This window comes from Synchiropus splendidus, chromosome 7 (genome assembly GCF_027744825.2).
Source record: "Synchiropus splendidus isolate RoL2022-P1 chromosome 7, RoL_Sspl_1.0, whole genome shotgun sequence".
NCBI classification, from domain to species: Eukaryota; Metazoa; Chordata; class Actinopteri; order Syngnathiformes; family Callionymidae; genus Synchiropus; species Synchiropus splendidus.
Window position 1 is genome coordinate 18,202,166 of NC_071340.1, and position 27,372 is coordinate 18,229,537.

At 51.0% G+C, this 27,372-nt stretch overlaps 3 protein-coding genes across 9 annotated transcripts; 2 read left to right on the forward strand and 1 right to left on the reverse strand.

Moving 5' to 3' along the window:
- Window positions 1–191: 191 nt before the first annotated feature.
- gle1 (GLE1 RNA export mediator) lies at window positions 192–4,830 on the forward strand. 2 transcript variants are annotated; one of them, XM_053870703.1, is made up of 15 exons: window positions 192–374; window positions 553–780; window positions 853–1,011; window positions 1,759–1,907; window positions 1,970–2,030; window positions 2,086–2,337; window positions 2,421–2,643; window positions 2,707–2,819; window positions 2,885–3,085; window positions 3,155–3,345; window positions 3,407–3,536; window positions 3,624–3,728; window positions 3,799–3,881; window positions 4,300–4,363; window positions 4,431–4,830. In XM_053870703.1, exons 1-15 carry the CDS (start codon window positions 279–281, stop codon window positions 4,497–4,499), a joined length of 2,124 nt encoding a protein of 707 aa, XP_053726678.1. In that variant the 5' UTR covers window positions 192–278; the 3' UTR covers window positions 4,500–4,830. The 2 variants fall into 2 exon arrangements, with proteins under 2 accessions (XP_053726678.1, XP_053726679.1); XM_053870704.1 differs by lacking the exons at window positions 4,300–4,363; window positions 4,431–4,830 and having other exon boundaries at window positions 3,799–3,885.
- On the reverse strand, window positions 4,051–7,424 carry ptgesl (prostaglandin E synthase 2-like). Its single transcript, XM_053870790.1, has 7 exons — window positions 7,118–7,424; window positions 6,734–6,925; window positions 6,481–6,536; window positions 6,264–6,416; window positions 5,889–6,089; window positions 5,707–5,824; window positions 4,051–5,639 (listed from the first exon to the last, which is right to left on the reverse strand). Exons 1-7 carry the CDS (start codon window positions 7,409–7,411, stop codon window positions 5,511–5,513), a joined length of 1,143 nt encoding a protein of 380 aa, XP_053726765.1. The 5' UTR covers window positions 7,412–7,424; the 3' UTR covers window positions 4,051–5,510.
- Window positions 7,425–8,498: 1,074 nt separating this feature from the next.
- Window positions 8,499–27,129, forward strand: LOC128762423 (ral guanine nucleotide dissociation stimulator-like). 6 transcript variants are annotated; one of them, XM_053870687.1, is made up of 18 exons: window positions 8,499–8,958; window positions 20,367–20,671; window positions 20,895–20,969; window positions 21,039–21,232; window positions 21,302–21,426; window positions 21,489–21,704; window positions 21,778–21,881; window positions 21,948–22,032; window positions 22,624–22,701; window positions 23,050–23,136; window positions 23,210–23,242; window positions 23,316–23,437; window positions 23,587–23,682; window positions 23,751–23,985; window positions 24,065–24,139; window positions 24,199–24,465; window positions 24,532–24,646; window positions 24,712–27,129. In XM_053870687.1, the coding sequence occupies exons 1-18, from the start codon at window positions 8,716–8,718 to the stop codon at window positions 24,885–24,887; spliced, it is 2,631 nt and encodes an 876-aa protein (XP_053726662.1). In that variant the 5' UTR covers window positions 8,499–8,715; the 3' UTR covers window positions 24,888–27,129. The 6 variants fall into 6 exon arrangements, with proteins under 6 accessions (XP_053726662.1, XP_053726663.1, XP_053726666.1 ...); XM_053870688.1 differs by having other exon boundaries at window positions 23,751–23,955; XM_053870691.1 differs by lacking the exon at window positions 8,499–8,958 and adding an exon at window positions 12,618–14,204.
- Window positions 27,130–27,372: the final 243 nt, after the last annotated feature.

Consider the following 27,372-nt stretch of genomic DNA (forward strand, 5'->3'; position numbering starts at 1 on the left):
AGACGAATGAACTAATTAGTTAAGATTAGTAAAGAATCTGTTCATTGCTACAATTCAATTTTATGACTCAAAAGAATATTTCACAAACCAACACGTAAATAAATTTTGGATTTCATCTTAGGTGACAACAACCCTCCTGAGAAAAGCCAGAACCTTGAACCGCGCTCGTTGTTTCACGGCGGACCGGTTTAGAAGTTACTCACCGGCCGGTTTGAATCAAGCAGCGCCGTCGTGTTCGCTAAAGTTTTTGTTTGTTTCTCTTCAATTGGGTTACCACGATGTCTGAGCGTAGAAGATGGGAAACACTGCAGGCGCTCAAAAACTCTCCGAAGGGAAAAATCCGCTTCGATCCCTTCTGGTCCGAGCGCGGCGAGGTGAGTCACTGTTATCTTAGCTTAGCTTAGCCGCGCTGGGGAATATAAACACAAGCGCTCCGCCGAGGTTCTTTCATTCCCACAGTAGTGCTACTGCCTACCCAGTCAAGCTGTTAAGTCACCGTGTTGTGGTGAATTGAAGTGGTTCCGCATATGAAGCAGTCGACTGTGTTGGCAGGACATCATGATGGGATGCAAAGAGGTCCTCATCCTGTCCCCTCAGTCAGAGACCACGCTCAAGCGCCTCAGCAGCTTGAGTAACCAAAGAAGCAGCTCTCAGGGTCTCAGCTCGGGCAAGTCTCGCCCAGGACTCTCCGAAGAAATCACAGATTCTCTCAGCTCCCTCACCCCCTCGTCAGACGTGTCTGTGAAGAATAACACTCTGACCGTCACCGTGTCGGAACAGGTGAGCCAGACACGCCAGTGAAGTGCAGTCCAACCAAATGCCTCATTTCCCTGCTGTTCCCTGTTCTGCCAGTCTTGTCGGCATATAGTGCTGGAGCCCCATGATGACCCAGATGTCCCTGAACTCAGCAGTCCTTCACCGCCACCCGTCATCTCTCTGATGTCTCCGAAATCCATGCAGACAACTGGACGGATCCTCATATTTGAGGAGGAGCAGAGAGCGAAAGCGAAGGTGAGTGTTTCAGGACCAAGTTCACACCGACTCGCTCATGTGGATCCACTGGGAGACCAGGATCTCCAGCCATTATGGTTGATGTTGCGATCTTATGGCCCACCCTTTCTAGACAGAGTGGCCTTGGGGCCCATCCAAATATTAGAACTGAATTGAATAACTATAGCTGGTCCAAGTACAGTTTTTGTCGAGTGACAAGCAGCCATGTGCTTATCAGGAAGACATTTGGCATTTACGCTTAAGCCATTGGACGCCAAGATCTCAAAATTGCGATCAAGCAGTATTTGAACACTTTAAGCATCTGCAAAAGTTATGTAATTCACTATGGCGGCTGGGTGACCTCATAATATACAAATTAAATTAATGAATTTACACTGAAGAGTCTTCTATGCCACAGCATGACGTCATCGAGCTACAGCCTTTTGGAACAGTGATATGAAAGTGGACTATTTCATTGAACTGCTAAAGGATTGAACAAGCACCAGAGTAGGACTCAAGTCAAATTTGGAAGACGAGAGAGAGGAGATAAATGAAAATCATGGAAACTGACTAATAAAAAAGTTATGGTTTCTAAAATGAATCTATTCAGGTTTAATACTAAATGTATTAAACTGTAAGTAATACTGTAAGTATTAAAATTCACGGCCCACATAGTTAATGTTTCCTGAGCTGGCCACTCGGGTCGCCGGCTGTTCTAGAGTCAGCACCATGTGTATCTAACTCTGATGTTTCCCTCTGTACCTGAAGATGGCGCTCCAAAGGCGACAGGAGCTCCAGGAGAAGCTAGTGGCCGCAGTGGCGACCAGCGAGTCTGAGCAGCTGAAACGTTTTGAGGAGTTTATGGAGCTGAAGCAGCGGCAGGAGTTTGAGAGCATGAGAGACATGATGGACAAAGAGTACGATAAATTTTTAGGCCTCTCTACCTTTGTTCAGTTCAGTGACGTGTGTGCTTCTGCAGGACCAAAGAGAGTCTGGGGCGCCAGGAGAAGCTGAAGGAGGAGCACCGACACCGGATGAAGGTAGCGCTGTGGATCCAAGTCTCTTTCTTGGCCTCATCACCGACTGATTCTCCAGATTCTGAACCTGAGGCTGCGTGAGGCTGAGCAGCAGCGTCTGCGCGAAGCTGAGCTAGAGAGGCAGCGGCAGGTGGAGGGTCGCGAGCGGCTGAGGAACCTCAATACTATCCAGGAGGAGATCCTGCAGCTCAACCAGCTGCTGGAGCCCACCGCCAGCAGCCAGCTGCCGCAGGAGAGCCTGGCCGCATTCAGCTGCCGCGGTAACCAGCTCTGCTCGCAAGTGTCGGAGGTGGTCCGGAAGACCACCAAGGTGAGGGCCTCATCCTGTCTCTGGGGGAACACTGGGTGGTACCCAGACCTCAAGAGAAGAAGCCACATGCTGACCTGTTGCAGGGAGACTTCCCCAGCGTGGACGACATGACAGTGGCGGAGAGAGCACTGCACCAGATGAGGGCGCTGATCCGGAGCATGCAGGAGGAGGTGGCCCAGGCGCAGGAGGAGAAGAAGAAAAAGGAGCAGCAGGCAGAGGAGCGCAGGAAGCAGGAGGAGCTTCAGACCCAGCAGGAGGCCCAGAAAGAAGCAGCGAGGGTGGCAAAGGAGAAGGCTCAGAAGAAAGGTCAGTTCTGCTTAGGGAGTCGAGCTGCCATTCAGGACCTTAACTGGGTCTGGTTCCCCTCAGGCCTGCAGACCAACGCTGAGCTGAGCACGCTGCAGTGGCTGCAGAAGCTCCAGGAGTCATCGGACCTCTGTTGTCAGTCCTTCCAGCAGCTCAGCTCTCCAAGCGACACTCAGGTTGGTCTCACTGTGGCGTCGGAGGTCATGTGACCGGTGTCCTGACAGACCTCCTAATCCCCCAGACCAAGAAGCTGAAGCTGGAGCTGCAGAAAGCAGCCACCATCCCGGTCAGCCAGATCTCCAGCAACTCGGGCTCCGAGCTGCGCAAGGTCTTCGAGAAGATCGACCGGCTTCTGTCGGGTCAGCAGGTGTCGTCCGTCAGCACCTCGCAGCACCCGCAGGCCCGGGACTTCGTCTGCTACAAGCTGGCTGAGAAGTTTGTGGTGAGTCGTCGCCCCCTGCCTGTTTACAAGTGAGCCACTCACCTGTCGCCAATGTTTGTGTCGCCGTAGAGACAAGGAGAGGAGGAAGTGGCGTCTCACCATGAAGCTGCCTTCCCCATCGCCATCGTAGCGTCAGGCATCTGGGAGTTGCACCCCCAATTTGGCGACCTGCTCTTGGCCCACCTGCACAAAAAGTGCCCCTACGCTGTGCCTCACTACCCCCCGATGAAGGAGGGCACGTCGGTGGAGGACTACCAGAGGTCGGACAGGAAGCGCTTGTTTTCGTTTCCTGTCCAGAAACTTAACGTCCCGCCCCCACAGACTTCTAGGGTACCGTGTGGATGACTGCGGGGTCGAAGGTCAGGACAGCTTCCTTAAGAGGATGTCCGGAATGATCCGCCTGTATGCAGCCTTGATCCAGCTGAGGTGGCCGTACGGCGCCAAGCACTCGGTGTGTATGCATCACTTCCTGTATGTGTACTGCCAGGAGCAGCGGTGGTAAACACCACATGGTCGTGTGTGTGTGCGTGTGTATCAGGAGCCGCCTCATGGCCTGAACAATGGCTGGCGCTGGCTCGCTCAAACGTTGAACATGGAGCCGCTGGCTGACATCACGGCGACGCTGCTCTACGACTTCCTGGAGGTGAGTTGGCTGAAGAGCGAGACCTGTGATAGGTGAGTGGAGCTGTCACTCAGCGGCATTGCATTCACAGGTGTGCGGGAACGCTCTGATGAAACTGTACCAGGCCCAGTTCTGGAAGCTTCTGCTGCTGCTCAAGGACGAATTCTTCCCACGGTGAGACTCTCTCTTTCACTCACTAACGCACACGTTTGTCTCTCTGTCCTTATGGGGACCGCACATTGCAATTTCTTTATCTCCAGTGTCTTAAACTTAACCATCCAAAACACATGACTAACATTAACCAGGACTCTGAACCAAAATGAAACCCAGTTATAATGACCCAGTTATTTTGAAGTGTAGTCCTCAAATAGAGGTTTAACCTTGTGGGGACTAGCAAAAAAATGGACTACTATACAAGTATACTCACAGATGCATACACACTTTTGCACATGGAAACATTGATTCGTGTATCACTTCATGTAAACACCTGTAGCAACACAGTCGAACAGTTGTAACTCGTAACACACTCTTGTTCAGCAGCAGTGTCACAGACGGAGCAATAGAGCTGTTAACCCTGTGTGTGTGTGCGCAGGATCGAGGCAGTGACCAGCAGCGGTCAGATGGGCTCGGTCATGAGGCTCAAACAGTTTTTGGAGGTAACTGGATCAAACAAGGATTTCTTACAGAATCCCTACTAATGCGTTTCATTTTCCTTGGGTGCAGACGTCGCTGCGCAATCGACAGATCCGACCCCCAAAAGGTCTGCTGGGCCCTGAGTTCTGGAGGACCTGAGGCCCGTCACTGGAGTGGACCTGAACCGCTGCTGTCCGTCAGGAGATATTTATTTTAGGATCTTACAGACTTATAACAGAGCTCTATTTTTTCACTCTGTGAGTTGCTGCAATGGCAACAGACATGAAATGTTTAGGAACCATTTTGGGTCAACCTGGACATGAACATTTTTGGCTGATGCCATTTCATACTTTTGTGGATGAAGATTTGTGTCCGCTTTTCAGCGTGAGTCAGCAGTTTCTCAGCAGATTAAGGTTTTCAAAACAATGTGATGAGCTGCTGAGTTGTTTCTCTTCAGAATCATGGGAGGAAATAAAATGTTCATGCTTGAGCTCCCATGTTTCCTTTCATCGCCGCCTTCAGGTGCTTTTACGACTCCAGAAAAACGCTGACTCCATGTCAACGATGATGAAGTCAAGTAAGACAGAATAGCCTGTGATCTTCATTCAGAAGTGTCAGGTCCGCCAGCTCCCCCGAGTGGCGTGATGTTGAAGCTTTATTTTTTTAGACGGACAAGCTGTACGTTAATATGCGACAAATTCTCTCTATTCAGTTAAAATTGTGGGAAAGTTCTTGTGTAAAAAAATGGTCATTAAAGGTAAAACTATGACTGGTTGACACATTTGAAGAATAATTCAGGAAGCTGTGACTTGTGGTCCACTTAATTGACAGGAGATTCGTGATACATTTGTTCGATTGCATCTTGATGAGGCTCGTCGTTGACGACAACAAAACTGCCGACTCAGCATCACAATCACATTTTAATCGTCGTTGGAGTCACCTGCTGAGTCACACCTGGAAGCGGAACCTCCACCAGACCCACAATCTACATGTTTTATTAAACTGAAGTTGGAATGCGGTCGCAGGTTCCACCTGCCACCACAAGGTCGCACTAACCGTCGCGAGTCTTCATCACAGCAGAAAAGTTGAATCATTGAGAGGGAAACTAGTCTTTAGGAACTGAATCCCAGAGTTCGGAATCGTTGCAGTCTATCAGAGCCGATGGTCGGCTCACTGTTGGCCGGCGTGGTTGAGCATGGCCCGCTCCACACGGTGGTACCAGGACTTGACTTTGGTGTTAGCCATCATGTCGTCAAAAGCCTGAAGCCCCTCCATCACTCGGAGGACTCCGAACACGGCCTAGGGAAGAGAACCAAGTCAGACGGACCAGGCGTCACATCAGGATAGCCAGAGGCAGCGCCCTCACCAAGTCAGCGAGATTGGGCTGGTCTCCTCCCATGAACTTCCTCTTCTTTCCAATGGCAGCGACCCAGTCATTGACTGCCTTGTAGAGGTCCTGACGCACGTCGTCCTGCAGGTTGTGGCTGCGACACAAACACACTAGTGTCACACAGACAGAACCACGGGGGCGGTCCTGCCACCACTCACCGGTTCTTTAGCCTCTTGGCGATGATGAACATGGCGGCGGCACCGACGTATTTGGCGAAGAAGCCCTCGAAGGAGCCGAACTTGCCCTCGCGCACAATGTAGTCGAAGGAGGCCAGGGCCTCACCGGTGGTTCTGTACACGTTCGGGGAGATGAGGTGGACCAGCCAGTCGTCGGCCCACTTCCGCCACTTCATCTCCTCTCTGAGGAACCAGGCCCACAGTCAGGTCCAACTCGTTACCCAACCCAGAGACCTGACCGACATTTAACCGACCCGTCAACAGATTAATAATTGGCTAAGCAACTGGCTAGCACCTGCTAAACTGTCTAGTAGACAGCACTTCCTCTAACCAAGTCACAAGAACATGTGCTCGTACTTCTGCGAGTCCTTCTCGGGGTACAGCCTCTTGGTCTCCTCCTCGCTGAGCATCAGCCAGTACTTGTTGCTGTACTCTGTCACCTTCTTGCCGCTGTCGTTGACCGACTTGATCTCGGGGTAACAGCGGACGATGTCGCTGACGCTCTTGTCCCTGAAACACAGGCGGCAGGTCAGCCAGCTCAGAAACTGCAGGAGCTGGTTCAGAGGGAACCCACTTGGTGACCAGGAGAGTCTTAAGGGCACTGATGATGACGGACGAGTCGTTGAGTTGCTGCAGAAGAAACACTGTCATGCTGCTGGCTCCACACACTCTTCAAACCGTTTTCACAACAGACCGCGACACAAAAACAACTGAGGCAATATCAACATGGCAGTACTGGTGACAACAAACACAGCGGTCAAGAAAAAAGGAAACGGCACCAAAACAACAAGAGAACTGAGAGGAGAAGGAGCAGAGCGGTCCGTTACCACGTCCTCCTGCACCATCAGGATGGGAACCTTCCGGTACTCGGACCACTTGATCTCCTGCCGCATCACCGGGTTCACCTCCACGATGTCGTAGTTCAGCCCATGGTAGTCCAGGAACGCTCGCACTTTACTGCAGAACGGACACGTCTTGTACTGGTACAGGACCAGCTTCAGGGAGGCACCACTGGACCCCTGCACACACACAAGGTGAACTACAACAACACAACGCTGGGTTGGACTTCAACACGAGGCTTCGCTTCTGCAGGACACTGACACAGACCAGAAGCTTCAACCGTCTCATCTGGACTGAACTTCCGTGATCAGGGACACCCCGTCCTTCTCGGTTCGGTGTCCCGCCGTGACCCTCACCGGTGCATCACTCACCTGACGGTCCTGAGCCAGAACCCGCTGCTGATGGACGGACCACCGGGCCGCCTGATAGAAGCCCAGTCCTCCACCGAACAGAACCACACAGCCCAAAACTCTGCGTCCTCCTCCACGCATGGACTTAAGGAGTTGGGCTGACGACCCGGAAGCACCGGTACCGAAGCCTCTGCGAGATAATAAAGTTCCTGCATTGCCAGTGAAGTTGAGGGCAAACGCGGGTCGGCGGACCGCGGGAGACTCCAGCAGAGTCCACCCGACCTTATAGACGGCCCGGACACAGGCAGCGGCCATCTTGCTTTACGTAAACCCGGTGTGATGGCTTTTATGCCCCGAATTCTGTCTGACGGAGCAGCGTCTCTAAATTCGCTCCGAACTATTTCTTTCAGAGCGATTTTTTAAAATTATTTTAAATAACACATAGAAAAAGGAAGAAGAAACACCATCACAACTCGAACCTGTGGAAGGCAAGTCATTGTTCAATTCCGTGGGACATTTATTTATCTATGATTGAAGGTATTTATTTCAGATCCTTGTGAGGAAGAGTCTGTCTGTTCCGTTAATTCGTTCGTTAATATTAAGTTGATGCGATTTAATGTGATGTGCTGAGAGTGGATACGATCATGTGGTCAATGAAACGTTTTTTAATCCAACACAACACACTTATGTGTCGGAAATATCAGCTTGGTTAGATGAGCTTAAGGTCAGTGAGGATACCACCAACTAAGAGGGTGCTTTGGAATAACGTGCACTAATGAACAAAACACAATAATAATAATAATAATAATAATAATAATAATAATAATAATAATAATAATAATAATAATAATAATAATAGTCAAGAGAGTCGGAGATGAAGATACTGGGAAGATCAGAAATGAGCCTATCAGAGGGACATGTGGAGACGTTTGTAGTTCGACAGGACAGATGTTTGTGGAGAGGAGAAACAGAGTTGTACCAGGAGTGTTGGAGATGAAGGAGGGGAGGTTCATAATGAAGCAGGATGATGACGTTTACATTCAGAACTATTTCTTATCCGTTTAAAAAAAAACTAACTAAAAGGGCGTTTCCTGGTTTCTATAGAAATACTTAAAATATTGAATTAACAAACAATGACAGAAATGAATTAGTCTGTGATGTTTGTATGATGATGGCTATAATGACTGTTGGTCTCTCATAATAGTTTTCCAAACTGACGTGACGTGTTGTATAAGTATAAATGGACTTGATTAAAACACCGCGACATTGTCCGGCTTGTGTGTGTGCGACCAAGAAAATCGAGATGCTTTTAGTGTGTTTGCGGTGCCTTCACGGCGCCCTCTTCCGCCAGCGTTTGGTGCTACGTGTGTTGCGTTCAGGAGCGTGGTATTTGCGAGACGCTCGCGAGCGCGGAGGCTGGTGTCAGCAGCATCCATTACAGCATCAGTGGTCCTTCCCCGAATCTCCAGTCCTCCAGCCCGGACCGTCTCTGGGATGCCCGCGGCTCTTCCAGGGCAGGAGCGTTCCCGAGCGTGACTCCACTCCGGCGGAGGAGGATGCGGGCGGCAGCGGACCGATAAGACGGGGATCTTCGCTGGCTCGGGGAGGCTAGCAGGCTAATGCTAGCTTGTTTTTCACTGCCTCCTCGCTGCTATTTGACTCTTCCTCCATCCGAATCTAAACCCCAACGGTTCCCCTGCGGATGCCGCTGGAGGCCGCTTCGCTCCGAGTTTGGTCCCGCAGCCTGCAGCCGTCCGTCCTCCAAGCTCCCGCCTCGGTGTTTTTCTGGAGAGGATGCTGGCGGAGGAGGAGTGAGCCCCGAAGGTCATGATTCTGAGAGAATGATCATGCTGGAAAAACAGGTAGGTCCCTGTCACCGGCGCTCCTTTGCATCCAGCTACGTATTTCTCCGTGAAAATGTTGGCAAAGGACCTCCTGGAGGTCACGAGAGGACCGTATGGAACCTCCGTCATTAGTGGGGAGCTCGTCACGCCCAGCTGAGGAGAGTCCTCGGTGCGCTGTGGAACATTGTGTCTCTGCTGAGGTTGTTGTTGAGTGAGCTCACACCGGTCTGTGGTGGAAGATTGCAGGCTTCTCTGGCACTCTGCTTTCCTCCCACTAAACGCACGGGTGCGAGTAACCTGCGCCCGTCTGGGATCTGTCCATTGCGTCCAAGCTGAGCCAGAAGGCACCTGGACCTGTCACTCACGTCCCTGCAGGTGGTGGTGGTCCCTGTGTGCAGTAATGCCAGTTCCTTTGCTGCTCCGCCTTCTGACTAGATGGGGTGTCCAAAGTCAGGCCCGGGGGCCTTCAGTGGCTAGTACTTGATCTCACCAGTAGTTCTCAGATGTTTCCTCCTGGTTCTGAACGACCCTGTGTCTGTGAGAAAGGTGGACGCCCCTGGATTAGAGCGTGTGGTCTGGTTCTGTGCAATCTGTCATTGCCTGCACTGGTTGGGAGTAGCTCCGACACACACCCTCCATCAACGACGACATGACAGTGGAACTGTTCCCATGAGTGTCTGTACCAAGTCAAGTCACACAGTCAAGTCACCTGCAGATTGCAGTCAATCCGTCAGGACTGTCTTATTATTACTTTATCATAGTTTCCACATGTTATAAAATGAGTGCATCTGAAGAAGGAAGTAGAGATGGAAGTGACATACACTACACACACATGCCAGAGCAAATGATCCCGACGGGCAAGGGTCAAAGGTCATCCTCACTCCTTTACCGAAACCCATCACAACACCCTCAACTCTGAGGAGCGGTAGACAATTATGGTAAGTAGTGTTTCACCAGTAAGTTGATATTTCATTCAGCACATTGATCAGAGTCTAGTGAGCACTAATAAGCAGGGATGATCTTTGACCCTTGTCCCTCAGGAGTATCTGTGCTACATTTTGTGTGTACTTCCATCTCTGCTCCCTCATTAAACAACTGGAGATGAACCCAGGAGAGTCTGGAAAACATGTTGTTGATGACATCAAGCTCTGGTTCAGTTCAATCAGTTGAGTGAACAAAGACTGAGTTGGTTCCTGGACTGAGCTGAACCAACAGCAGGGTCGTCGGGTCCAGTTCTCCTGTCACCATGGAGACAGAACCACAGATGTGAGTCTCAGCACTCAGAACTCAGCTGGGTTCAGGATGGAGACGCAGGTCTCAGTCTGAACTTCTGTGACTTGTAGCGTGGTTTTTGGGGCAGTTTGTTGACTGCTCAGTGGAGCCTCTGGCAAGTGGACTCACGTGAGAGCTCAGGTCCAGATGAGCGGTCCTCTGAAGTGACCCCCGCCTGCACCGCCCGTCCTGTCTTTGTCTGCAGCTCGGCAGGGTCCAGCTCCACTTCCTGTCCGGGGTCTCTGCAGAGAAGCGGGAGGAGGGGGGCAGTGTTCTGTGGTGCCTCCGTGAAGAGCTGGCTTTGCTCTCTGTTTCCATGGCGACGGCTCTTCTACAGTATTCATCTGTGGGACGACTCCTGCATGTGAAAAGGGTTCCCGTCAGCGACGCTCTTCCTCTTCTTCTGTCTTTGTGGAAACACTTGATGGCCCTCTTTGACAGTCCGGACCTCTTTCTGCACGCTGCTCGTGGACTCTGTTTTTTGTTGGGCTTCCAGGGGCGACGGTTGGGACCTGCAGGCTCCTGAAATATTCACAGCGGATATTAGCAGGAACAAGGTTGATTCATGCCTCCACTCCAGAATCCTTCTTGATGCTCGAGAGCCACAGGATTCTGAGGTGTAGCTGGTAGTGAGTCTGTGTGACTCAGTGAGTCGCTCCGTCTTTTGACCAGGTTTAAGCCCCACGTGGGCAGATCGGCTTCTGAGTTAGAGAGACCACACTGTCCTGCTGCAGGCACAGGAAGTGATGTCAGCGGTCATGCTAGTGATCATGATGACTCGATGACTGGCGGTGGCTCGAGGGTGCTGCGTTTGGTGCATCCGGACTCAGTTGTGGTCCAGTTTGGACGTGTTGACTCTTAGCAGCGGCGGGAAGAGATAAACCCACCGTGCACGTGAGTGAGGTTCAGGACTCGAGTAGCTGCTGGCACCGGGTGAGGAAGAGGAGGAGGAGGAAGATGGGAAGGATGGGAAGAGGAGGGAGGTTTGGAGAGTCTAGCAGGAGATCCCTTCAGTGGAGAGTCAGAGCGGCGTCTGAACTCGCTTTTTCATTTTCATCTCGGGTGAACATTCGGACCAGAACCATGGACGCCATGTTCAGTCTGCACAGAGCGCTCGCCGTGCCTGTCAAGATGTGTATGTTCGATTTCCCCGTCAACATCCTGGATGACCTGGTGAGGCGCTCCTGTCTGTGTGTGAGGGAGCGAGAGAAAGAGCGTGTGTGAGAGAGAGTTTATCTATCCTAGTGAGGACCAATTTTTGGGAAAACACCTCATCCCCACAAGGTTAAGCCTCAGTTTGTGGGTGAAGACTTCAGAATAACTGGGTCATTATAACTGGGTTTCAGTTTGGTTCAGAGTCCTGGTTAAGGTGAGCCATGTGTTTTGGATGGTTAGGTTTAGGAGGACAGGCTGGGGAAAGGGTTATGACAATGAGAGGTCCCCACGAAACCTTATGACATAGACTATGTTTGGGTGTTCATGTGTGTGTCTGTGTGTGTTACTCACACACCGTCTGCACCTGCTCTGTCTGTGGAGCTTGTGCTCTTGTTCTGATCCAGCTTCTTCTCTGGAGACGGAGCATAGAGATGAGGGCGTGGAACTATAGCAGATCAGTCAGAGTTGGTCTCTGGTCTCGTGTTCACACCTGCGGACATTTCCCTGAGTTCCTGGATCAGACCTGAGTGGTTCACCTGAAAGAACAAGCCTCCTGATTGGTCCGTCACTCTGTCTTGAGTCACTTGTTGACACATATCTGCTTGGGAGCTGATGTGTGTGTATTTCACAGGAAAGTGTTTGTCGCTATGGTTGCTGGTTTGGAGCCGTGTCAAGTGTGTCCTGGTGTGTGAGTATGTTGTTGTGTTTCCTCAGTCTGACAGTGAGCTTGGACTTGGTTCTAACTCACATGTCAGGTTCTATGGGGTCAGACCCTCCATTGTTGCTCACAGGTCACATTAGTCGAGAAGAAAAAGTGGTGTTGGTGTGATTGGGTTTGTGACACCACTTCACGTCTCACTTGTCCTGGTCACTGCTCGTGTGTGGAAGTGTCAGAATCGCAGTCATCATCAGCACTTCTCTGGATCTGCAGGTTTATAGAGAGCTGTTCCACTGTAGGGCCTCTTCAGTGTGTGCTACACTGCAATTGCTCTGATGTGTTGGCACTTCCTGGCTTCGTGTGTGTGTGTGCGACCCAACCAGAACCAGAGTTTCTTTTCTTGGACTCTCTTAGGGAGACACAGAGGAGAATCGCTGCTCCTCCAGAGTTGAGGAGGCCACGGGGCAGACCCAGGTCATGGACAATTTCTGATCCTCAGGACAGGTATTTTCTCGGTTCCACTAGAGCACAGATGAAAGGACAGAACCGGGAGGTGGACAAACATCGTGTCTGTTTGTTCACCTCGAGAACTTTGACCAGGAGCTGATGTTTTGACTGTTGGTCAACATGGTCATTGGGGGTGAAACGAAGGAGGAGCTGGAATAGTCTGGAGATTATCTGGAGTCTGCAGACAGCACTATACTTCCTGGTCACATGGTGCCACATGGTGCCGCATGGTGCGGCTTCAGTCCAACTGAACTGAACATTCAGAATGCTCCTTCACGATCATTCTCTGGTGTTCCAACATGGACTTGGCAGCCACCCAGGTCCAGGTCCTGCTGCCTCTTTTCAGACACCCATAGCCTGAAAAGAGGAAGTTATCAATGCCAACATTAACCTGGAGCTCGGAGAGGCTGGGTGGTTCTTCACATCAGTTCAGCGGCTGAGATGAAGGAGGTGAAGTTAGGATTGAGACGACTGTGATGACAGGACTTCAGTACAGGTCCACTGCCATGATGCTTTGAGACTCAGGACTCAGGAGAGGAAGAGAAGACCCTGAGGTTGTCATTGTGAGAAAGGAGAAGATCAGAGATGAGTCTCTCAGAGGGACATAAGGAGAATGGAGGAGAGGTGTTTGTGGGAAGGAGAGACAGTTGGAGCAGAAATGCTGGAGATAAGGAAGGCAATGATGAGTTTGATGATGAAGGTTTGATGAGAGGAGCGTGAAGATGTTGATGGGAGATGTCCCTGGAGGAAGTGTACTTTTTAAAGCGACAAATAAATGAAGGTGGTTGAGCAAATATTTTCTATAGTTTGGCCCCGGGCGCAGCGTGGTACTGGTGTTTCTGTCGTTGACATCCATCGTATTGTCACTCCTGTATCGTGATACGTATCACCAGACTCTCTCCACTACATAGCCCTGCTGGCTGTAGTTAGCCTCCTCAAGGAGGTGAGAACTAGATTTGGTCAGAGCATCATGAAGTCCCTCGTGGCCCTATGTTGGCGACGAGCCGACATCTCGTACGAACTGAGCACATGCAGGTGTGAGTCACCGGAGCTGCTCATCACCGCTGGTGGCCAGGAGTGACGGTGCAAACGTGACTCGGGTCGACCCAGATCCTCCTCCAGCCAGGCAAATGTTGTTTTTCAGCTCTCAAGTAAACAAACATGGCCGTTGTAAACAGTGACAACATCCCAGGGACGAATGCTGTGATGTGACTGGCAGGTCACGTGAGAGGGAAACCAGGTCAGAACTGGTGTTGATGACGACAGAAGAGCGGTTCTCAGAAGCCCTGTCTTGTTTGACTTGTCGTGTGAGCATTGCACCAGCAACCCGTGGCGCACCTGCACAAGTTCAGTCTTGTCTCTGGTTGTTGCGTCTCCGACTTTCTCTTTCTCTTTGTCGGTTTTTTTTGTGTGAAAACCCCAGCGTGTTGTGAAAGTTCCCCAGCGACGCACTGGCTCTGCCCAGAGTTCACTTCTCCAACGTTGTTGACTCAGCTGGGAGCAAACAGCGTGGCGGGATCGCAGCCAGGGGACGGGCAGTCCAAGGTTCCAGACACTCGACTACTGGGGTTCAGTTCTGGAGGTGATGTGGTGCTGGAGGGGTTGTGGGACCCCGGCGGGCTGGGAACCTGAGGACTGTTACTCCAGACCTGTGAGACGACTCAGGACTCAGGTGGGTCCACGCTCCATCAATCTGTTCGTGGCTCTAAAACTACAGGTTACTGATCCGTGTTGATGAGTCAGCACTTTCTTATCCATTCGTTTTAGCTCAGAAGGTTTTCATTTTCAAGTGTATCTCATAGTGACGTTGTGTTCAAAGTCAGTTTAAAAGAGGTTCCTGTGCCAGAGTGAGGCTCTGATCCAGCTCCAGGATTTTTTTTGTGAGTTCTGATCCAGACTTCTGCAGTTCTGTGGTCTTTCTCTCTCGTCACACTATGAAGCCAGATCTGGACGCCACAGCTCTCACTGGACTTGTGCCAGGGGTTCAGGACCCTCGAGGGGATTTAGCTCACTAACCGTCTATACTCAAGAATCACTGTTGTTTATCTCTCAGATTAGTTCTGCAAACAAGCTGGAATGTTCAGTCCAGGTGGTGTTGGTGTCGTTCTCTCAAATCTGGACCCAAAAAACACTCCAGAAACCAAACGTCGGTTCCGTGCTGAGCGACAGTAGAGAGGTCATGAAAGGGTTAACAATGTTTACTTCACACCCGCACTTCCGACTGTGGCCAGCAGGCGGCGTGCCAGTCCTGCTGATGCAGCGGTTTCCGTTATCCAAGTTCACTGAACTTCGGTGAAAAATGATCTGATCGGTGTATATCTCGTTGTTTTAACGACACCTCGAGTCAAGACAAAGAAAAGACCTCATTTAAAGTGTTAACACATTACTGCGTTATCTTTTATAATTCAACAGTTCACAAGCCAACAACCTTTTTGTTTACATTACTTAGAAAAAGCATATTGTGATGTTGTCAAGGCTACAAGTGATGACAACACGTCCATCATTTCCCAAAGACATGACGTCAGTGTTGCCTTCACCGGCGATATATAAAAATGGAAAAGTAGAACTACTCTCAGCACTGACTTTAAATGAAACGTATTTTTTCTAAATCGTTTCAATGTGAAGTAATTTGTGTTCAGCATAACGTGGTTTAAAGTAAAAAAAAAATGATGCAGCCAATCCGCGTGCAATGAACAATTCGGTTAGGTGGTCATATTTACGGCAGCCTTGAACGCTTCATCAAGCTGAGGGGCGGGGCTGAGAAAAGCCCCCCTCGTCTGAGTCATGGCTCGGTTCGACCCAGCAGATCGGAGGCTACGGTTCAGACCTTAGCGGCGGAAGATGTCGGCACCGTGACAGAGGCGGCGGCTCGCTCCCCGGGCATCCATGGTGTATCTCCCGGACACCCGCACCGAGGTGAGCCGCGACCAGTCACTAGCCCCGCTTCTCGACATGTTCGACTCGTCCTGGAGGGTTCGGAACATATGGGACGGGGTGAGGCTGGAAGTGACGGAGGAGCGAGGCCCGGTGGTTCTGAACAGCTTCACCCAACTGGACCCGGACCTGCCGCTGCTGGAGGTGAGGCCAAGTTGGGTCGCAGAGGAGAGCGGTGCTGGGCTGACGTGACGTGATGGGGTTCTGATCCAGTGAAAGTCGATTATCAGAGTTGCCTGAAGTTAAGCTTGATAATGACAGAGTCCACTTCTGCGGGTCATTAAATCAACAACGTCAACGTTTTTGTTTGATTTTAAACGAAATCGTCCGCCGTGTTGTCTGGACGAATTTACACAGGTCGCTATGCAGACGGCGCTCAAGGGAGCGTCCTTTAATGACCGACGTGAAAATCTGTGGAAATCTCCTTAAACGTGCTTCTTAGAAGCATAAGTACAAAGCTAATGGTCAGCAAATTCACATCACTTGAAGAGGACCTCTCCACCCTACAGCAATTAGTTTCTCATATTGTTTTCAATATTTTTCACAAATATATTTAGCATGTTTTCAATACATATTTTGTAATAGCTCCATAACTACACGGCTGGTGGACACCATGTTCATGCCACTTGTAAAGGACCTTGGTGTTTTGAAAAAAATGCGCACTAAAATTAATATGAAATATTGAAAAGAGAAAATTGGCAAACAAGTTCTTGTAGTAACACCATGAGGAGACTCTTCAAAGGTGACATGAATTTGGTGTTGATCAGCCTTGTAATTACGGCGCTATTACAAAATATGTATGAAAATATGATAAAAAAAAATATTAGTGAAAAATATTGAGAATGTAAGTAAAACGAATTGCTGTAGTAACACCACAAGGCCTTTTTCAAGTGGCTTGAATATGGTGTCCATCAGCCTTGGAATTACGGAGCTATGTAATATGTATTAAAATATGATGACTAAATTGTGAAAAATATTGAAAACAGAAATATGATAAACGAATTGCTGTAGTAACGCCATGGAGCTATCTCAAAACAAGTATTGAAAAACTATATAAATATTTATGGTAAACATTCAGCAGAGAATTTTGAGAAACTCGTTGCTCGACTGACATCATGAAGGGTGTAGTCCTTTGCTAGAGTCCCACAGAGCTGAATGTTATGGTGTTTGGTTTTTTCTTAAATTATTGGCTGCAGGACTTATTGACGTGCTAAAGTTAAGGCCGGAATCAGTTTGTTTCCTTCAGTGTTCCCCAGAAGATATGGGAGATGTTGCTGCTGAACTGGTGACGTCAAGAGCTCTGGTATCTGTCATGTACAACTGTAACTCATCATCTTTATCAGCCAGTGCCGTCCTTTAATCTCATCTGACTTGATGCAAAACACCAGTCGCTCACTCGTGTTTGCTGACTACACGCCTCAGATTTGATGAGCAGGTGGCAGTGGATTGACATCTGATGGGAAGTCGCACTCACTCCACTCTGACTTGATGCAACGATCCTTCATCAGAGGTTGAGATGGAGATTCAAGTAATGAACACTTGGTTCATGTTGACTTGAGAAGGTGGTGTGTTTGTCTTCACTATGACATCTTCAGACCAAAACTTCTGGTTCTCCTGCTGATCCGGACCCGCTATCCGCTGTCTGTTTTATGATCTGATGCGGACATCCGTCAGCTTCCGACGGCACCGGAACCAGGCCTGATGTGTTCCATGTCCATGACTCTTAACTCGGACCACATGGTCCGGCATTCCAGCCCGCTCGTCCCCTGATAAGGCCTGGTCCCGTCCTCTGCCTCACAGGGCTCAGTCCTAATCCCTCACCTAATGCCTAATCCCACCGCTGCCGGGGGGGTTCCTCTCCCCCTCCGCTCGGGTCAAGGTTATCTGACACCCGGGTCTGGTTACTGCGGAGCTCCTGGGACGTGGGAGCGGGGTTGGTTGATCCCTGCTGCAGCAGGACTCATTCATCACGGCAGATCCAGTTTCTGGGTTTAAGTCCCGCTTTGGACGGGTTGCCTTTCTACGTGGAATTTGCATGTTCTCCCAGTGTGCGCCTGGGTTTTCTCCGGGTACTCCGCTCACTAGGTTAATTGGACACTCTAAAATTGGCCCTAAATGTGCGTGTGTGTGTGTGTGTGTGTGCCCTACAATGGACCTCTCCAAGGTGTATCCCCGCCTCTTCCCCGATGACCCCTGGGATAAACTCCAGCACTCCCCGCAGCCCTGAACAGGACTAAGCAGTGGTGAACTGACGATGTACAGTATGTATGTCTTAGTGCTGGGTGATGTTCTACTGCCACTTTGGAACAGTACATCAGATCCTCTGAGTCTCAAGTCTGAAGGGTTTGGAATGTTCTATCCAGGATGGTCATGAGGTCTAACCAAGGGAGAAGAGTTGAGGTCACTCAGGGCCTTGCTCATGAGTGAGGGAAGGACAGAGGCATCTGCAGCCGTCAGTGTTGTGGGAAAAATAAAGGCAGTCTAGTCTAGTCTAGTCTTGTCTATTCTAGTCTAGTCTAGTCTGGTCTAGTCTAGTCACCCAGAAGAGACTCACTTGTCTGGATGTCCCCCTGGTGAGGGATGAGGCCCTAGGGCTGTGCAGGACACGCTGGAGACATGATGATTGAGAAGAGCTGGAGGAGGTTTGTGGACTGGACTGGGTATGTTAGCTTTGACTGCTGCCCCTGCGACCTCAGAAACATGGGACTTCTCTCTGGCATGTCGGAGTCAGACTGCTCGTTGGTCTGCTCTGACATGGTCCGGTTCCAGCTAACTTGCTGTAGGTTTGCTGGCGCATAGTGACTTGTGCGGGCCTGCTGATCAGATGTCATGTGTTCCGACGTCACACAATCATGTTTCACAGAAGGGAAGGTTCCGCCGGTGTCCCGGGGGGTGTTCGGTCACAGTATACGTCCGTCACCACGACAACAGAGCCACCTTTGTCTCTGCATTATGTCATCACTCCCTGGGATGAGCTCTATTTTGGAAGAGGTATTTTAATGAAAGACAACTTTGCTGTGGTCTGGCCTGTGACCCAGAAATGCTTTGTTAACTTGGCACAATTAAAACGAGGGTGTTTTTGTGCGGCTCCTGTAGAGTTGTGGTTGAATGAACCGGTGCTATGATGCGCTCCACACCGGCGCCGCGACATTCTCTGAAGAGAACCTTGGTCACAGAGCAGAGGAGATACGCTGTTGAAAGTCTCTATAGTCTGATTAAACTACTTATTTTCACTCTTTTTACCTCATTGATGTAAAAAAATCTATCATTATTTTTGTCTTTTTTTTTACCTTGGGTGACTATTACTCCATTCACCACTAAATCATAACAGAACAGATGTTTTTTACTGTGCTCATGGTGTCACCAACTGAATTTTTTCATTTCTACATTAAATTGTTTTTTTCTTTGCTTTGTTGAAGTTGTTGCTTCACGTTCTACATGAAATTGAAGAACTAAATCTTAACAAGCGTCCATTGCAATAGAATAACTCGGCCTCCTCTCAAAGTGTTTTTTCCCCCCGAGTCGCAGCACAAATGTCACATTTTCCAGATGAAGTGACCTCACTGTCCGTCAGCGCTCTTTGTTGTGAGGGGAAGTCGCTGGCTTGTGCTCCGAGCGGCTCGATTGTGTGTCGCTACTGACGGTTCTGGAGCAGGTTTAGAGTTTCCACTGGGAGTTCCCCGCTGCTCCACATTTAGACCTGGACTCTGAGGCCGAAGCTGGAGCCGCCGAAGCAGGTGTGACTGGTGTGTCTGTGTGCAGGTCCAGCTGTCAGATGGCTAGTGGGCGGTCCAAACAATCACATCTGGACTGAACTAGTGGTGATATTGTGGACGTAAACACTCTCTGACCCAGATTCTGTCTTTTGAGTTTAATGTGAAGAAGACGGCAGCTCTTTCGTCCTGACTGAGTCGCCACGTATTCCTTTTCGTCTGTCACGGTGTGCTGATAGCTGAGCTATAGGACACCCGTGGCACTCCCTGGGCTTAGAGAGAGAAGCTCAGTCATCCAGGAAAGACTCAGACTAGAACTCATGCTCCTCCGGGAGGCAACATATGATCTCAGCTTTTATCCCAAAGATCACTTATTTTGGTTGAGGAAGTTGGTTGCCGTGGAGACGCTGTTCTCAGAATGTTTGTTTGTGCTGTGCACTCTGTGGCGAGTGTCCCTCTGTGCTACGTTAGCGATTAGACACTTGCGCCCGTCAGACGGTTGTGGGATTTACGGTTGTGCGCCGTCTGTCGGGGAGCAGCCGGTCACATGACCCTTCTCCTCTCGCCGAGCCCGCAAAGTCTTTAATTGTCTTGGAAGAATCTTGTGAGGTTGATCCTGATCCCATCAGCTGATGTCTGTCATCCAGAAAGGCAACATGCTAGCCGTGTACCTGTTAGCATGGCTGGCTGAACATGAGGGAATCTATGTGTTGGCATCGATGTGAGCTGTGCTAAATGTTAACTAGAAATTGACCTGCTCAGATGCTACGGGTTAACATTGCAAAGGCTAGCCTGGAGTCGACTAGTAAACGTTGAGTCTCAGTGATACGATGATGCTGGAGTTACATTGTCAATAGACAAGCTGCGACACTGTTGTTGGACGTGATTCCCTAGTGTGAGGGGAGAGTTAAAACTCACACTGATTGAGTCAGAGTTTGGAGTCCAAATGTCTAAAGGCTGTGAGTTAATGAAAGTCACAGACAAAGTCAAAAGTGTGCGAGTCACGTCAAGAGTCAAGAGCCTGGGAGTCTAGTTCGGAAGTCAAACTCAAACATTATAGAGACCCAGTGTACGTGACTCAAAGAATGTAGCGTCTGAGGGACTAAAAGAGTCTCTCACTTTAGAGACAACCTGACACTGTCAGCAGCCATTGTAACGCCTGCCGTGTTTCCTCTCTGGTCCTGCAGAGCTCGACGCAGGAGATCGGCGAGGAGGCCGAGGACGATGCCATCTTCACCATCACGCTGAGGAAGGTGCAGCTCCACCAGTCGGCCACTAAGGGGCAGCGGTGGCTTGGCGTGGACTCGGAGGCGGCCCTCAGTCTCTATGAGACCTGCAAGGTCCGGACCATCAAGGCAGGGACGCTGGAGCGGCTGGTGGAGTACATGGTGACCGCCTTCCGCGGCAAGGACTCCACCTACGTCACCATCTTCCTGTGCACGTACCGCTCCTTCGCCTCCACCAAGCAGGTGCTGGACCTGCTGCTCAACAGGTGCGCTGGGGTTCAGGACTCGACCGGACTGACACTGATCGTCAGGGCTCAGACTGTGGACCAGAGTTAGGGATTCAGGTAGACACTTAGACACTTCAGGTAGGGACTTGACACTTGAGGTATGAGTTGAGGACGACAGAGACTCTGAAGATGACAAGGCAGCTCTGGGGGTTCAGAGGTCAAGTAGACGAAGAACTCACTGGGTCTGTTTCCTCCCTTGCAGGTATGCCAGACTCCAGAATGTTCCGGCTGCTTCAGCCCACAGGGTCTGTCAGGACGACTGCACCGAGCTGAGAAAGTGAGCGATGATCCGATAGGGTCCCGTCGCAAGGATTCACCTGAGGTCACAAAGGTCTTGTCTCCGCAGCACGGTGTCGTCCATCCTGGGCGCCTGGCTGGACCAGTACTCGGAGGACTTCTGGAGCCCCCCCAGCTACGACTCCCTGCACCAGCTGATGTCCTACCTTCACCTACACTTCCCCGGCTCGGACCTGGAGCGCCGTGCTCGCAACCTGCTGGCCCACTTCCACCGACGGCAGCAGTGTGAGCCTGACTCTGATGGTAGGGTGTCAGGGGGGCGGGACTCTAACTGTGCAGGAGGCGCTGTGAATGGTCCGGGTGTCCCCTCAGGCGAACACATCGGCTGCCCCTTTGCCACGCAGGAAGAGAGCGGCTTTGAGGACGAGCTTCCCGCCTTCAGCTTCCTGTCCTTCGACCCCATCATGGTGGCTGAACAGTTCACGCTGATGGACGCGGTGAGTTCTGCTTCTGATGATGAGGAAGCTCACACTCTCTGACCCGCCTCCACTGCCTGCAGGATCTGTTTAAGAAGGTGGTTCCATACCACTGCCTAGGCGGGATCTGGTCCCAGCGGGACAAGAAGGGGAAGGAGCACCTAGCCCCAACCATCAGAGCCACCGTGGCCCAGTTCAACTCCGTCACCAACTGTGTGATTGCCACCTGCCTGAGCAGCCCAGTACTGAAGCCCACGCAGAGAGCACGGCTGCTGGAGCGCTGGATCGACGTGGCCCGGGTCAGAACCCGCCTTGCTTTGATCCTGAAACTGAAGTGAAAAAACGTACTGACCCTGGCTTGTGTTCCCGCAGGAGTGTCGGATCCTCAAGAACTTCTCATCCCTGCGAGCCATCCTGTCTGCGCTGCAGTGCAACGCCGTCCACCGGCTGAAGCGCACCTGGGAGGAGGTGTCGCGGTGAGTCTCTGCCGAGCCCTCAGAACCTAAGTGGACTTGATTGTTTACGCCTCCATCCACCCGCAGGGAGAGTTTCAGAACCTTCCGTGAGCTCTCCGAGATTTTCTCCGACGACAACAACTACTCGCTGAGCAGAGAGCTGCTGGTGAAGGTGAGACACCACCAGAAAAGCTCCCCGCGTTTTAGGGAAATAATCTAACTTTCTTTATAACCTGGCTATCATTTCATCATAAGTTTTTTCTTTTCATTATGATCTCTATTGTATTTCAAGTCACATGTTCAGCAGGATGAGGGTCTCGGGTACAGGGGGAGGTCGGGTGGGGACCCTGCTCATGAATCTCTCCTCATGGTGCTGATAACGCCCCATCTGGGCGTCGCCCCTAATCTGCAGCGTCCAGGCTGTAAGCCGCGTCCAGGTCCAGTTTCAGGGATTTTAGTCTGAGCTGATGATTTATGGCATCCGTTTTTGGCCTCTCATTTATTCATTTATTTGACAAATGCTGGCGAAACGTCAGGAGACACAAGTGACTTCCATGCAAAGTTGATTGTCTTTACATTTATTGATCAGAAATTGTTGGATTTAAGGAGATGTCAATTTCATTGGATAAATAACCACAACAAGTGGAAGCTGCTGTTTTGCCGACCATTGTCGCTAAAGACAGAATGCCATGTAAAATCTGTCCAATCTTCGTCTGGTTCCAGTTCACTTCCTGTGTGTTCTTAAACTGTTGTGTCCTCGCAGGAGGGTACCTCAAAGTTTGCTACCTTAGAAATCAACCCCAAGCGGGCCCAGAGACGACACCAGCAGCAGAGAGACTTGGTGAGTCCAGTTCCGTTAAAATCCAAAACTTTATATCAACTTCGCTTTCAGTCACAGCAGCGGGTTGTGTTTGCGGCCATCTATCGACGCGTGGTGGAACTGCAGCACAGCGGCTTGTTAGATTAGATTATTTTAGATTGCCTTGATTCTTCCCACAGTTAGGAAACCTTGGTTGCTACAGCAGCATAGAGCAGTTGTTTGTCTGTTCCGATGGGCCAGAACTGGGTCACCTCTAGTTGTTTGTCTGTTCCGATGGGCCAGAACTGGGTCACCCCTTGCTTCTTGTTGTCGATTCGGACCAAGTACTGGTTCAGTTGTGCGACTGTTGTGTGTCTGTGTGCGGCTCAGGGTGTGATGCAGGGGACCATCCCGTACCTCGGCACCTTCCTGACCGACCTGGTGATGATGGACACGGCCATGAAGGACTACACCGAGGTCAGGCTCCTCTCCGGGTCCTGCCAGGACCTTGAGAGCTCACACTCACTCTTGTTCTCTCTCTCTCTCTCAGGGAGGACTTATCAACTTCGAGAAGAGGAGGAAGGTGAGTCTTTGTCTGTGGACCGGCAGCATCCAGCGAAGTCAGACCTGCTACAGCTATGTGTGTGTGTATGCAGGAGTTCGAGGTGATCGCTCAGATCAAACTGCTCCAGCTGGCGTCCAACAACTACAGCTTCACTCCGGACGCTCACTTCAGAGAGTGGTTCTCTGGGGTAGAGAAGCTGAGCGAGGCCGACAGGTGAGGGGGCGCGGGTGTGTCTGGCCTGAGTGAGTGCATGAGTATGTGTGTGTTAGTTGCGTGTGTGTGCGCAGGATGGAGGCATGTCTGCATCCTGCTCCTGTGTAGCCAGTCGCTCTCCTCAGCCCTCTGTCGTGTGCTTCTCGCAGCTACAACTTGTCGTGTGAGATTGAGCCTCTGTCCGAGTCGGCCAGTAACACCTTGCGAGCCAAAAAGAACGGAGGAATCATGAAGCGCTGGAGCGAGTGAGCCTCTCACACACACACACACACAGTCACACCCAGCCTCTGACGTCCGTGTGTCTCCTGAGCAGTCGACAGCTGACAGAGGCCGGTTCCGGCGCTGCCGGGTCTCACTCCAAGTCCTTCGACCACTCGCACTACAGACCGTACCAGGGTGGCGGTGGTGGCGACAGCGGCGACGCTCTCAGCGTGACTTCGGTCAGCTCAAGTGGGTCGGACCTGGAGGACGTGAACCCCAGTTTCCTGTCCGACTCTCCCGAAGGACACGAGCGGAAGGTCAGTCGGAAAATAAAGAATCCAACACGAGTGAGTCAGCGCCGTGAGGGAGGCACACAAACATGCTTGAATCCTTCTGGAGCGTCAACAAGCATTCTTCTGTGTGCAGACGTCCACGCCGTCTGTCAAACTGTCGGTTTCTGCTCTCGGGAGAGAAGCTCCACCCACAGACTCCACGTCCACGGTGAGTCAGGTAGTGACATCAATCTGCAGTGGATGCGCTAACCCCAGTGTGTGTGCTAGTTCTGGGAGTGCACGTCCCTGTCTTCGCTGGACACGTCCGGAATGGGCTCCAGCTCGGGCTCAGCCTCCGGCTCCAGCAGCGCCTCGTCCTCCTCTGTGTCCTCGTCCACGCCACTGTCGGCCTCTCGCTCGCACAAGCGCTCTGTGTCCGCCGTGTCCAACTACTCCACGCTGTCGCTGCCGCTTTACAACCAGCAGGTGGATGACTGCTGCATCATCCGGGTCAGTCTGGACGTGGAGAATGGTAACATGTACAAGAGCATCCTGGTGAGTCCACCGTGAGTCTGTCTGGTGGTTCCCGTCATGGCTAACACACACATGCGTGTGCTGCAGGTGACCAGTCAGGACAAGACGCCGGCCGTCATCCGGAAGGCCATGATCAAACACAACCTGGAGCGTGAGAAGAGCGAGGAGTACGAGCTGATGCAGAAGATCTCGGAGGACAAAGGTTGGTGGCTCTGGTCCCACGTGTGTCCGTCATCATGTTGTAATCGTGTCTGGTCTCACCCGCAGAGCTCCGGATTCCTGACAACGCTAACGTTTTCTACGCCATGAACTCCACTGCCAACTACGACTTCGTTCTGAAGAAGCGCGGCCCCACCCGCCCACCGCGGGCCAAGACGGTGGCGAGCTCCACGCTGCCGCGCATGAAGCAGAAAGGACTGAAGATCGCCAAAGGGATTTTTTGAGGACACGCCCACTTCCTCCTGAGATGGAACTTGCCTGACAGTTGGCGCTGCAGAGGCGGACCTGCCAGGCAGGAAGTAGCGCTGCACCTCAGCGAGTGTCTGCGGCGGAGTCTGGACTCTGCCAGGACTGGAAGTAAGCGGAGCTCGCCATGGAGGCTCCTACAGTGATGTCACACCCAGGACCCCTCGTTTACATCCACACATGAGATTAGTTTCCTTCTGAGGATGTTTGCACTTTCTGATTCCCAGAATCCTCACTCAGCTGCCACACGAAGCCGCGGCGGCGAGCGAGAGACGTCCCTCCGCCGCTTGAATGTTTTCGTGTTCAGGGAACATTTGTCACTACTTGTACCACTATCGCCCCCCAGTGACTGAGGAGGGGGCGCTGCGGACCAGGACGAGCTCGTCCAATTAGAACTCACAGAAGGTCATGTGGAGAGGATCCAGCTGTTGGTGCCATGAGTCACCTCAGTTCGGCATAGCCACCCAGATAGTGGCTTGTGCCACGTGACTGAATCGAGAGAGGAACAACTCTGTAAATATCAGCTGTTTATTATGTTCATAACTTTGATGCCACTTTTGTAATTTACGTTTCCTCGTCTTGGTTACAAATTGGTGCTGAATGAGATGAGCTGTTGCCGCCATGTTGGACACAGTCCATCAACCCCGCAGCAGAGTGAAGAGGCTCTGCTCCATGTCTCCTCTGGCAGAAGCCGCTGATCTTACCGCCATTTTAGCGAGCCCTGTGTTGGGGGAAGTGCTAGCATGCTGCGCTAATGGGCAGAGCTAGATGAGCCCGGTGGTAGCCAGGTGGCAGGTCTGGTTTCGTCATCGGCTCCGTCAGATGTACGAATGTTTTTCAGACTTCTGAGGCAGAAACTATCCTTTAACAACTAGCAGGATGGTCCAGCGTGTCTGTCGTGAGCTGGTGAAAACCACTTTTGCCTGTGATTCAATCTCAGTGCCCATAAAGTTAATCTTGCGCTCCCTGCTGGCTCAACTTCAGGACTGACTCGTGCATCTTCAGAGCAAGGTCTCACCTCCCTTGTCACTCTGGGAACCCTTCTTCCCTCCCACCTGTCTGGCGACCTCAGCCAAGGACAGTCTCAACTCATTTCCAATATGGCGGCTCTGGCCAGTTTCCACGGTGATGCGGCGGAGTCGGGTCAGGTCAGGTGTCTTGGGGGATGATTGACAGTGAAGCTGCTGAACAAGGATGATCCGGTTTTTGTTTTTGTGTTTTGAAGCTGAGGAGGAGAAATTCAACCTGAGAATGGGGCGTTTGGATTTCTCCTCTGCAGCCATTTTGTTCTTTTCTGTTTACGTTCCTGCATGAAGTTCAGTGTTCCGGACTGACGAGGAATCCTGTTCAACACTGTGACCTTTGACCTCCACACCACCCCTTAAGTCACATTGAGCACTGTGACGATGAGGAGCGCCTCCTTGTGGCTTTGCTTTCTTGGCGTCGAGCTGTTTTCAGGCTCCTGGTGCCATAACTTTGGGTTTTCTGCCTTTTTCCACAGCAAAGTGATGTTTGCTTGTTTGTTTACTGTCGTCGTGTTTTTGTTGGTGCGGAGGAGCCGTGGAGCAGACGAGCTGGAGGAATTCCACTGCCATTTCACTGCACCCTTCGGGGTCTCAGCACGCCCCTGCGACCTCACACCCCCTGGTCTTGCTATTGTCTGGTTCTTCAGCGCAGAATGGGTCGCTCACAGTCTTGCTCAGCCTCAGTAGCCTGCCCTCTGATGTCTGATGACGTCCTTGGTGTGTATCTGCCACCGTCCGTCTGGTCTCCATCCTACACTTCCTTCACCCTGGTCCTCAACTTTACCCACTCATCCCTCAAAGACCGGCTGCCTCCCATCTCTCACTCAGCCTCCAGAGTTCGCTCGTCTTCTCCAGTGGCTCCGTGTCTGGTGGGATCTGTGAGTGTGTGTGTGTGTGTGCATGTGTGTCCTGATCGCTGTCGGTCATTGTGTCATGTGAACGGCATAATTGGTGGAAACTAAAGATGAAGACGTGTGAGAGTGTGTGTGTGTATGCTCCTTGGATGTTGCTCTGGTGCCATTTTTCCATTTTAACAAGCGAATGATTTTCTAAAAGTTCCTCCTGCCCCTCCCCCCCCAAAAAAATGTCCGTTTTTTTTTATTTATTATTTTGGACTTTTGCCTTGTACATTCTCTCCTCTGGGTTATAGATTAATATATTCATGTATATATGAATAAACATTTATAAACGTGAATGACTTTTGGCTTACTGATCTGCCATCGATGGAGGACGTTGTCGTCTGTGTCACACGTTCACTCTGACTACCCCAGTTTCCTCCCTTAGCTTCTCAGGAGAAGGTTTCTGGACTGGTTCTACTGGACCTAATGAGGAGGCCTCACGAGCTCATCGATCATTTGAGTGATTATTTGTGACTGTTTTTAATAATTTTATTCAAATGGATGGCAGTACTGAACATAATCAAAATTATTTAAAAAAA

What these genes read in the sequence shown, in the direction of transcription:
- gle1 (XM_053870703.1), top strand. Translation starts at nt 279, where the DNA reads ATGTCTGAGCGTAGAAGATGGGAAACACTGCAGGCGCTCAAAAACTCT. An exon ending in AGCAGAGAGCGAAAGCGAAG is followed by an intron (nt 1,012 to 1,758) that starts GTGAGTGTTTCA and finishes CTGTACCTGAAG; the next exon opens with ATGGCGCTCCAAAGGCGACA. An exon ending in AAGGACGAATTCTTCCCACG is followed by an intron (nt 3,882 to 4,299) that starts GTGAGACTCTCT and finishes GTGTGTGCGCAG; the next exon opens with GATCGAGGCAGTGACCAGCA.
- ptgesl (XM_053870790.1), bottom strand. Translation starts at nt 7,411, where the DNA reads ATGGCCGCTGCCTGTGTCCGGGCCGTCTATAAGGTCGGGTGGACTCTG. An exon ending in TTCTGGCTCAGGACCGTCAG is followed by an intron (nt 6,926 to 7,117) that starts GTGAGTGATGCA and finishes GTGTGTGTGCAG; the next exon opens with GGGTCCAGTGGTGCCTCCCT. An exon ending in CCCGAGAAGGACTCGCAGAA is followed by an intron (nt 6,090 to 6,263) that starts GTACGAGCACAT and finishes CTGGTTCCTCAG; the next exon opens with AGAGGAGATGAAGTGGCGGA.
- LOC128762423 (XM_053870687.1), top strand. Translation starts at nt 8,716, where the DNA reads ATGCTAGCTTGTTTTTCACTGCCTCCTCGCTGCTATTTGACTCTTCCT. An exon ending in CTGGACCTGCTGCTCAACAG is followed by an intron (nt 20,672 to 20,894) that starts GTGCGCTGGGGT and finishes CCTCCCTTGCAG; the next exon opens with GTATGCCAGACTCCAGAATG. An exon ending in ATCATGAAGCGCTGGAGCGA is followed by an intron (nt 23,683 to 23,750) that starts GTGAGCCTCTCA and finishes TCTCCTGAGCAG; the next exon opens with TCGACAGCTGACAGAGGCCG.